Raw genomic sequence first — 11920 nt, forward strand, 5'->3', positions numbered from 1 at the left:
TTTGTCCTTCCCTCCTTCCCTCCCTTCAGCTTTTTAAAAGGTCAAATAAATAGTTTTTAATGAAGAAGTACATAAAATAATTTTTTATGTATAGTTTCTAAATTTTTTTGCAATTTTCTGATAAAACTTTTTGGTTTATTGTCATTTTTTTATTTTAATTATTATTAACTTCTATGTCTATAGTTTCTCATAGATTTATAAGTATCATTGCCGTCATCTGATATGTTATCATCATTTCGTCACTAATTTTATCAACGTCAACTATTTCTAGTATTAAAAGATCAGTAACTTTTTATGCAAAGATAAGTTTCAGTTTTAGATCTTAAACTTAAAGTGAAATTATAATGATAAGTTCATTGGACGTGTAACGATATCAATTCTTTTTATTTATCCTGACAACTCGCTTTTCTTACTCTTGTTTCCTAGTTGGTGAAAAATTAAAAAAAGTATGATCTTTTACATGGTTCCTTACAGACTGCATATTGCATGAAGCACAAATAATAAAGTTAATAGCTGTATTAGCTGTATTAGCTGTATTAGCTTTATTTTTACCCTTTAGCGTGTCCAGCCATTGCTCATGTATCATTATAAGATTTTCCTCTACAATTCCTAATATCCACACTAAATAATAGAATTACTATTTAATAAAACCCTAAATAAACCCTCACCAGTTATTACTGGTGAGGGTTTATTTATTCATTTGAACAATGTATAAACGTCACAAACACTTTCTTTATGCCTAAATCAAAGAAGTAGCAAATCTACTAACAAAAGAAATCTGAAAATTATTGAAAGTAATAAAATGACAAAATTGAATTTAAAGGCAAGCGGGTTGAAAAAAATCACATGACAGAAGAAATTTGTAGAGGGTTGATAACCCACACCCACTGTACACTTTAATTGTGAAACTTACTTTCATGATTTGAATACACTTATAACCCAAAAAGATGAACAATTTCATGATTTTTGTAAGTCATTTACATATTTTGGTTGTCTTAATCTGTCAAAAATATTTGAGAAAAATACAGATTCATTCACTAACAACATAAAGATCAGGCCAAAATATGTATTCGCTATTCGATAAACAGAATTTGTTTGTTCTTGACACAATTATTTTTGAAGACTTCTTTGTTGATTTCAAAGCCACTTTCTCTGAATATTGGCGAAGATATTCCTTTATCGGAAAAGCAAATCCAAACAAGTAATTTTTTTTCATATTTTGCAGTGGGGTTGGGTTTGACACTTTTTGATGTTAGAGAAACATCACTTGAATAATAAATATCATTTCCATTAATCGAAGAGTGGTTATATGTGAAGTACGACTCGTCGTCAAGGACTAACAATTTATTGGCGGAAATTTGGTACAGCCGACCGCACATCGTTTAAACTACCTCTATTTGTTTACAAATCTTAATGGAATCTTCTTCTTCTTCTTTGGCCTGATTAAGGACTTTCTTTTTAATATTTTGCTAACATATACTTGGGTGCACTTAAATTTCCGAGCTCCTTGTGTTTGCAATATATCGTCTTTGTGGTCAAACATTGTTTAAATTCTTTCGATGTTCCTTTTTTTTATTACTCTAAGCAATCCTACGAATTCAAGTGACTCTATGGTGCCTAGAATTATTTTCAGCGCGTCGAATATTGGTATAAATGGTGTTAATAGGAATTTTTTAGCATAGAAGTGATAAACTGTAAACTTTTCCTCTTTAGATAGATTTTTCAAATAGAAGCTGTACGTTCTCAACGGGCTTCTTGCTTTTCTTTCATTTTTCTCCGTAAGAATAAATTATTACAATTTAAAATAAAACAAGTTTTGTAGATAATTGAAAATGCTACAAACTAGGTAAGATTGCAACCATAATTGATATAAAGTATATTACATAACTTTGTCTTCAAAGTCATTTCTGTTTTTTTAGTTATAACCCGTTATAACCAAACCGATGTAGTAAATTAAATGTTGATAATGTTTCTTATTCTATTAAATTTATTTAGCTAAAATAAGTTTAGTAACGGCAAAACTAGCATCGGTTTAATAAAAAATGTACAACCCTCAAAAAGCTATTAAAGCATCAATAAAATATGATAATCAAATGTGTAACTTTCAAAATGTTTCTGGGGATCATTCAAATCCCTATTGCCTCATACTCATTTTCTTTGTAACCCCCATTACTAGTGATTGACTGAAATACTGTTTCGGTTTTGATTTTGGCTGAAATTTCAATTTGAACCAATAAAGAAATTTTTGTTTCTGTATGTTTTACAAATTCGGTAAAAAACAAAACTTTAATTGAACACCAAAAACCGAAATTTTAATTTTGTATGATTTACTATTACTGCGGAAGAGCATTTAACCAGGAAGTTCACCGTCTTCTTTCTTACCAGTTTTATCGTAAACTGTTAAACATTGTTCTGTAAACGTTGTTCTATGAGCTGTTAAACGTTGAACTGTGAACTGTTAAACGTTGTTCTGTGAACTGTTAAACGTTGCTCTGTGAACTGTTAAACGTTGTTCTATGAAACGTTGCTCTGTGAACTGTTAAACCACCGCTTGTTTTTCTTTTACTAGCAAAAAGTGATGAACGAGAAGAAGTCTCACAAAACCAGCAAGCTTTTTTAGACAGTTTTAAGATATCTCGATGGTTTCGTTTGCATCAGGTAGCAGTGCAACAAGTACTAAACAACTATGCACTATACAAGATGCGCTTGGTGCATGTTGCATTGATGCATATCAATGCAACATGTACCAAGCACTACAAATCCATCTAAAAAGATGTTTTTTATCAAGTATGTGTTTTTAAAAGTTTAAAAATTTAAAATACAGCAAACATTTTTGTGGTGGATTTGCAATAGACTTATACCAATAATATTTTAGAGCGAGTCATTGGAGTTTTACTCATCGGTTACTTAGTGGACCATTAGTAGCATCCGCTTTGAGTCGTCAGCCGATAAATTTTCAACATGTGATAAAGTGACTAGTCATAAGCAGCCACTAATGGTTTACTAAGTTACCGATGACAATGGATTTATTCACGAATTTATTAAACACTAATATATATTTCTATACCATGTTCCTTTTATAATTCTTTTTATTATAATAAGAGTTATACTTACTTAATTGTTGGCTATAATGCTAGTATTTGTTGTTCGTAACGTAAAAGGGAATTACAAATATTCAACATTTTAGAAAGTAACTAACAATAACCTTGAACCAGAGTTATATACTCTAAAATATAAAGTAAAAACACTTAAGAAAAATAAATTTTAAAACATTCTCAAATCTCCCACTCATAGTCTTATTCCTATCTGGACAATCAGACTTGATGATGAAACATTACAACCAACTTTTTCCTTTTAATAAAATCTTATATAACCTTTTTATAATCTTTTTTTAATATGTTTATATAATTTATATATTATAATCTTTATAATCAAATTATAACTTGTAATCTTTTATATTCTTGTATTATATTTTATAATCTAATTTTAACAAAATCAATTTTTTTTAATGAAATCTTATATAACCTTAATAAAATAAATTCTTTCCTTAGTCTACTGCGTCCAGATCGCAGATCAGATAAACAGACTTGGTCTGACTATCTTGAACAAAACAAAAACCCGAAGTTTTACTAACGCAGTTAGGAAAAAGCAAATTGTTATTAACTATTCCAGTATCTACAGAAAATAGTAAAGTGTTCATATTGGACCTGTTGCAATCAACGTAGAACAAATCATGGCCAGATTTTTCCTCAAAACCGCATTAAAAGGAATAATATCCTCATTAAAAGGAATAATATCCTCAAAAAACGCGTCGAGTAACTTTGAGTAAGATTAAGAAAAATATAAAAACTTTAAATAGAATCTTGATAATTAGATTAAATTAATTAATTAAATTCATTAAAATATATTTTGGCGTTCAAATGCAGCTGTATGAATTTTAAAAAGAAAAAGAGTTAACGTATTTAAAAAGATGCGAGTTTAACGATTTCTAATTTGTGTAAACCAACTAGAAAAAGTAGTCTATAAAAACTTGAAGAAAAAATAAATTCTACTGAAAACATCTAAAAGAGATCAATGGAGTGTAAAAGGTTCTGATAATAAAGATTAATACGATCTTTTAAAGGATAACAACAAATGTTGTGTATTTAATTTACAAGAACATCTAAAAGTATATATATCAACAATATTTATTTTTTAATCATTTTATATGTACTTTTAATTTTAGTTTAAGTAATAAAATTATAAAAACTTATAATTTAATCAAACTAAATAAATCGTTGTCCTTTTACTTATAACAAGTCGTTGTTCTTTTCATTTTAATGCTTCTCCGTACTAAAAACGAATAATTTAACTTTCGATGACTTAATAATAAACTTAATAAACGAGTCATTTTTTCAAATCAAAGCGATAACTAACTATCATTTTAACTCTTTTAATGACTTGCTTTTATGTGCTTGCTTTTAATGACTTGCTTTTATGTGCTTTTGTCGTGCTTTTGACGGCTTTTAATGACTTGCTTTTATGTGCTTTTGTCGTGCTTTTGACGGCTTTTAAAACATGCAAATAACTATTTTATATTAAATATAAAAAAAAAAAAATTTCGTTGATTTAATACTTTTGCCATCTTGGAGATAAGAACACCAATGCTTTTGACGAATAAAAGTCAATTGTTTATAATCGCTAAAACTAAACATTGCTAAAAATCAGTGAAGTTCTAGGTTAGATGATAGTTCGAATAGAGAATTTCAAGCGTTTGAAATGCATTGTTTAGCATAAGGTGTACACAAATGTTTGTTTAACATTAAGGTGAAGACAACTAAAAAAATTTGAAAAAATCGATTTTTCAAAAGTTGCAACATTTTAAAAAGTAACTATTGTAGAATCTAAAAATATATAGATCTTCATATAAGCAAAATTTTTCTGACCTGAAAACATATTTATTTTAGCATGTTAGTTTAGTTCCCCTAGCAACGCATACAAATTCTTAACACTCAAACCAGTAGCTGCTACTTTGTAATTAGTTTTTCTATGTTGTAAATGACATATATGAAAGAACAAAGTTATTGATTAGGTTTATTACTAACATAAATGTAAAGTAATTTTATATTAGTAACTTGAAAATAAAGTAACTTGAAATTAGTGTTGCATCTGCTGTCTTACAGTTTAATGGTGGGAAACTGGTATGATGGATGTTCTGCGCAGTTTAGGAAATAATCCAGGACATTTTACCAAGTATGGTTTTCAAAAGACTGATCGTCTGCGTGTAAAGTTAATGGACAAAAAATCATCTGAAAAATTTAAAAACCAAAGAAAAAAGCTAACTAGGAAAGGCTTTGATAATAAATACAACGATGAAAAGGGAACAGTATATAAAAAAAGGGAGATTTTAACCTGTTTTTATATGTCTTTACTTATTTTCATTTACGTAATCACTTTGTAAATTTAATATTTAAAATTTTATTTGCATTTTTCTCTGTTTTAAAGTTTTGCATTTTCTGGTAAAGATTGCAAGAGTTGTGTTTGTCCAATTGACTTGAAATTTTGAACAAATGATAATGAGCTTTATGTTCTGAGATAAAAAAATTAGGAATGTAAATTTTTGAAAAACTGAATTTTTGGTCCTTTTTTTTTTTTATCTCGGGACATTAATCTACATAAAAGGAATAAAACTGCAAAAAATTAGAACAAATTTTATTTAACTTATTGAGATATCTTGGCCAAGAACATTGCATGTTTTTGACCGAAATCCACCTGTTTTTACCCAAAAATTATTTTAAAAAAATAAAAAAATTTTTTTTTAATGCCTTTATTGTGTTTGAAGTAAAAAAACCAATCTGAATATTGGATATTGAATACGAATATTGAATACGAAAATTATTTTTTTAGTAGTCACTACCTTAAGAATAATAAAAGGGGCGACTGAATAAGTGCGAATTTCATAACTGCGAATCTGCATAATTGCGACTGGCATAAGTGCGAACTGGCATAAGTGCGAACTGGCATAAGCGCGAACTGGCATAAGTGCGAATCACTTGCAAAAACTGGCATAAGTGCGAACTAGCACAAGCGCGAACTGGCATAAGTGCGCCAAAAGAATTTGCAAACATTGGCATAAGTGCGAACTGGAATAAGTGCGAACTGGCATAAGTGCGAAACAATTGCAAAAACTGGCATAAGTGCGAACTGGCACAAGCGCGAATTAGCATAAATGCGCCGAAAGAATTTGCAAACATTGGCATAAGTGCAAATTGGCATAAGTGGCGATATGGCAAGTTCGCACTTATGCCAATTCGCACTTATGCCAGTTCGCACTTATGCCAATGTTTGCAAATTCTTTCGGCGCACTTATGCCAGTTCGCGCTTGTGCCAGTTCGCACTTATGCCAGTTTTTGCAATTTATTCGCACATATGCCAGTTCGCACTTATGCCAATGTTTGCAAATTCTTTCGGCGCACTTATGCCAGTTCGCGCTTGTGCCAGTTTGCACTTATGCCAGTCTTTGCAACTGCTTCGCACTTATGCAGATTCGCAGTTATGAAATTCGCATTTATTCAGCCTCCTCTAATAAAACATAAAAATAAGTTAGAATTGTGTCAGCATTCAAATCTTGCTCTAGACTAGTAAACCGTTGTCCACTGAGTACGACAATAAGAAACTTGCTCATTCAATGCTATTCCAATGACGGCGCTCTGTGACACCAATCTTTTTGATAATAATTCTTCTTTTAAATTTCCTTAAAGTTTTTTCGAATATTACGTAAAGATAATTATAAAAACCGAAAGACGTTCGACTTCTACGTACAGAAATTAGAAACTTATTACAAATTTAGAGAAATTTTATCAAAGACCAAAAAATAAAAATTGTAGAGATTTATAAAAAAATAACCGCTTTCAACTTAAAACAACTAAAAATGCTGTCGCAATTAGTTTTATAGCTGACGTTGATTTTTAATATATTTCATTCTTAAATTGATAAGCAAAATAAAAATTACAAAAAATATCAAGCAAAATTCATAAAAATACAACCGCATTTTTTTTTTAAAGCTGATGACGTTATACGTCCTAAATAATGTTTAACTAAACTCAAAGTTTTTACTACATTACATTTAAAAAAAAACAGCGTATAAACTAATTAGTAAGAAACAGGAAAACTAAACAAGAAAATAGCGCATTTCGCGCATAACTGAAATTTCTTTTTTACTTAAATGAAACAAATAAATAAATTCCTGACGCGATACATGTTCTGTAAACGTGCGCATTAAAGGGGGATTTCAATCATTTGTTTAGTTTTTAGAAAAAAAAGTCATATATTTTAATTTTACAACAAATGTTAAATAATAAAATACATAACTATTTAAAAAAATTTTTTACATTCAAAAAAAATTTCTTTACATTATGCCGTTCAGATATTTACTTTATTTATAAACAAAGAAGTTTGTACAGCGCCCTTTTTATCATTCTTAACTTAAAAGTTACGAAATACTTTAAAGTTTTGTAACTTTAAGATAAGTTCTTGTTAAATAATGCATTGGATAAATTTCAACCAATAAAATCAGCCGAAAAATTCTCGCTTAAAAGTCGAAGATTATTAGCCAATCAGTTCGAACAAATTTACAAGGAAAAATGATAACTATTTTAAACGAAATTTATTTATAGATTGCAGTAAAAGTAAAAAAACTTCAGACGGGTCGAAAGTACACTATAAAAGGATATAAATTTACGGTTGCGATAATTTATTTAAAAATGCCTTCAAATTGTAAGAGTACAAGTTTTTTGTGTGATTTAAGTTCAAATTTTTCAAGTTTAAAAGTAATTTCAGGAAGTGGAAATAGTTTTGTTTTATCAGGAGTAGACAATTCATTGCTTAATGGAACTAATAGTGTTAATGCGGCAGTGGCTCTCAAAAGACTACCACTTGTAGGAAAAGGTCATTGTCGTGTTGCTTTAAGAGAACTGCGTGTTTTAAAACGATTATCTCACGAGAATATAATAAAAACTATGAAAATAATTGACTCAAGTGGAAACACTATTGATCCTAACACGGAATCTTTTAATGGAATAGACAATGTTTATGTAGTTGAAGAGCTTTTAGACTCAGACTTGCAAAGAATCATTGAAAGAAATGGAAAACTATCGCTTGAAACATGTAAAATATTTTTGTATCAACTATTGCGTGGTTTAAAATATATTCACTCTGCAAACGTTGTTCATAGGGATATCAAACCAGGAAACTTATTTGTTAAAACGGATGATTTAACTTTAAAAGTTGGCGACTATGGTTTAGCACGAGTTTTTGACTACAGGTATACCCATAAGGGGTATCTTACTGCTCTAGTTTCAACAAGATATTACCGCGCCCCTGAAGTTATTCTTAAAACAGGGGATTACTCTTATCCAATAGACATTTGGAGTGCTGGCTGCGTGTTCGGAGAAATGTTACTAGGAAAGGTATTGTTTCCTGGAGAAAATGACCTAGATCAAATAGACTGCATCTGTCGAGTGTTTGGATTAAAAGTAGAGAACATTTTCGATCATATTTCTATGTTTCCAGAGCATCTTTTTAGAGGAATTTCATCTGATGGTAAGTTTTTTACATCTAAATTTTCACTTGACATTTTATTTGTCTTAAACAAATAGAAATTTAAATACACCGCTTAATCTTTGTTTTAATTATTTTAAGGTTTTTGTTTTTCGACTTAAAACACTTAAAGTAAACACAAGGGATCATAATATAAAGGATTAGAAAGTAGTTTATTTTTTACAACTTTTTAAATAATAACCACAAACCTTGAGTATTTTTCTTAATTAGGATTTAGCGGTTTTTTTTTTCTTTTTTTTAAATAGCATTTAACATTTAAAAATATATTAGTAGTAGATTATTATTATCAATATTGATATTATTATTATCATTATTATATACATATATATATATATATATATATATATATATATATATATATATATATATATATATATATATATATATATATATATATATATATATATATATATATATATATATATATATACACTTGGATTTATACTTGCATTTTTTTTTTTTTTTTTTCAACATTTTATAAATATTTTATAAGTATTACAAAAACTTAAATACTCATTCATACCATAAGAAAACATTTTATTAAAATTTAGTAATATTCATTCAAATAACATTGTTGTGTTTTCCCGGTTGCTTAGGAAACTAACATTGACTCATACTTTGTAATTTATATCGGATTTTTATTACACCTTGCAGCTGGATGTGGTTTTCCTTAAGACAGAAATAAAATAGCATTTTTAATACTTATTTTAAAATTAATTTCAACGAAACTTCATCCAAAGAAAAAAATATTTTTCTTCATATATATATATATATATATATATATATATATATATATATATATATATATATATATATATATATATATATATATATATATATATATATATATATATATTATGTATTATATATATATATTATGTAATATATATATATATACTATGTATTATATATATATATTATGTAATATATATATATATATATATATATATATATATATATATATATATTATGTATTATATATATATATATATATATATATATATATATATATATATATATATAATGTATTTTGACAAAAATGTTTGTTATATATATATATATATATATATATATATATATATATATATATATATATAAGGCATAATATATATATATATATAATACATAATATATATATATATATATATATATTTATATATATATATATATATATATATATATATATAAATATATATAAAAAATAAATGTATACATAGGTGCATACATGCATGCATACATGCACACATACAAAAGTTACTTTTTTTATTTTATCTTAAAAAAATTTTATCTTATACAATAAAATCTAAAACAATAATCTCTATATAAAATGATAAGTAATTTTTATATATTTTTATATATACATATATATGTATATTTATATATAAATATATATATAAATTATATATAAATATATATATAATTAGTTTTTATATATTTATATATATATATATATATATATATATATATATATATATATATATATATATATATATATATATGTAAAATATAATCAGCTTTGATTTTGTAACTATGTATATATGTATCTATGTATACATTTATGTATTACCTCCTTAAATCTCTATTGTAAATTATGGACGCTTCCTTAAGTAATTAGTTTTTGATGTATTTTTTCAAGCTTACTGAAGTAAATAGAAATTCTATATAGCTTAAGAGTAAATAGTGAAATCTTAATTCCATAGAATTTATATTCGCTTGACATTATTATTTTGCCTGAGGTTTTATTTAAATAGTTGTTATACTGATAGTTTTAGCACTATTGAAAATTCTTCTATTGTTTTTAATTATTTTTTGAAAAATTAAATTTTCTAATTTTAGATTTGAAACATACTTAAATATAATCAAATAAGCTTTAATGCACTAACGAAAGCATAATAAACAAAAAGTTTATTCTATGTATTATAAAATCATAATTAAGTTAAAAATTTTAATTAGTTTAAACATGTAAATAGTTAAAGTTAATTATTAATAAGTAACTAAATTTAAATTATAAAATAATAATTATCTATAAAATAATATATATATATATATATATATATATATATATATATATATATATATATATATATATATATATATATATATATATATATATATATATATATATTTATTAATTTAGATAAATGAATTGAGGAATCAATATTTATATTTTTTTATAAATATATATATTGATTTCACAATTAATATATTCATAAAAAAATCCTAGCTTAGCTTGGCTCCGTATCTTTTTTGGTCACAGTTATTATATAAATAATAATGATGATGTATACATAATAATAAATAAATTAAATGTTTAAACAATATTTTTCTATTACTTCAAGTTGGCGTTAAAACAGACGAAGGTGTTGAAAACAAGCTGCGAATTTGGCGCCTAAGCCAAAATAATTTAAATAATAAGGATTTTTTTAATTCAAAATCAAATATGTTTATGTTTTGTGCTTTTTTAACTTGATATTTAATGCAACTTTTTTTGATAATATTTAAGTAATCATAAATATATTTATTTTATAGCCATTGATTTGTTAAGTAAAATGATCTGTATCGATCCAGATCGTCGAATATCAGCTGAACAAGCTTTATGCCACCCGTTTTTTGCTGATTTACATGATCCATTGGATGAACCTATTTGTATGCAACCTTTTTACGTTGAACATGAGATTGATAATTTACCAATAAAAGAATTGAAAGGAAAAATACTTGAAGATTCATTCATTAGTCATTGTGAAAATAAAACTTTTTCAAGTGAGAACTTATTTAAAAACTTTGAAGAAACTTTTGTTTTTGATGATTTTAAGAACAAAGTTGTTTCCATTCTGGACGATTCATATATAAGTAAAGAACATATTTGTAGTTCTTTGAAAACGAGAGACTGTATTCCAAATATTAATGACGTTGTTTCAAGAGAAACACTGATAGATGAACCGCAGCTTGATCCGGGTATATGCAAAATAAAAGTTCTGGTGAAAACATTCTCAAGCCAATCTCTATTTTAGACTACAATAAAAATATGGGAGCTGTGAATAAAAGTGATATGATACTGAGTACAACTGAAACCGTAAGGAAAACTATAAAATGTTATAAGAAAACTTTTTTCCATTTATTTGACATGACAGTTTTGAATTCATCTATACTCTATGCTCAGCTGACTCAAAAAAAGCATCCAATAGGACAATTTCAACTAAGTTTGATCAAGCAACTACTAGCTAAATATCATACTCCCCAACAACACAATCAACCTGGTAGACGATCTGCAGAAGCTACCAATTCGCCATTACGTTTATCAGCTAGACATTTTCCAACATTC

At 26.5% G+C, this 11920-nt stretch overlaps 1 protein-coding gene across 1 annotated transcript; it reads left to right on the forward strand.

Moving 5' to 3' along the window:
• Positions 1 to 7611: 7611 nt before the first annotated feature.
• On the forward strand, positions 7612 to 11609 carry LOC136089775 (mitogen-activated protein kinase 4-like). The gene is made up of 2 exons (XM_065815862.1): positions 7612 to 8580; positions 11128 to 11609. The coding sequence occupies exons 1-2, from the start codon at positions 7743 to 7745 to the stop codon at positions 11607 to 11609; spliced, it is 1320 nt and encodes a 439-aa protein (XP_065671934.1). The 5' UTR covers positions 7612 to 7742.
• Positions 11610 to 11920: the final 311 nt, after the last annotated feature.

The sequence above is a fragment of the Hydra vulgaris genome, chromosome 13 (assembly GCF_038396675.1).
Source record: "Hydra vulgaris chromosome 13, alternate assembly HydraT2T_AEP".
Lineage (NCBI taxonomy): Eukaryota > Metazoa > Cnidaria > Hydrozoa > Anthoathecata > Hydridae > Hydra > Hydra vulgaris.

What these genes read in the sequence shown, in the direction of transcription:
- LOC136089775 (XM_065815862.1), top strand. Translation starts at nt 7,743, where the DNA reads ATGCCTTCAAATTGTAAGAGTACAAGTTTTTTGTGTGATTTAAGTTCA. An exon ending in TAGAGGAATTTCATCTGATG is followed by an intron (nt 8,581 to 11,127) that starts GTAAGTTTTTTA and finishes TTTATTTTATAG; the next exon opens with CCATTGATTTGTTAAGTAAA.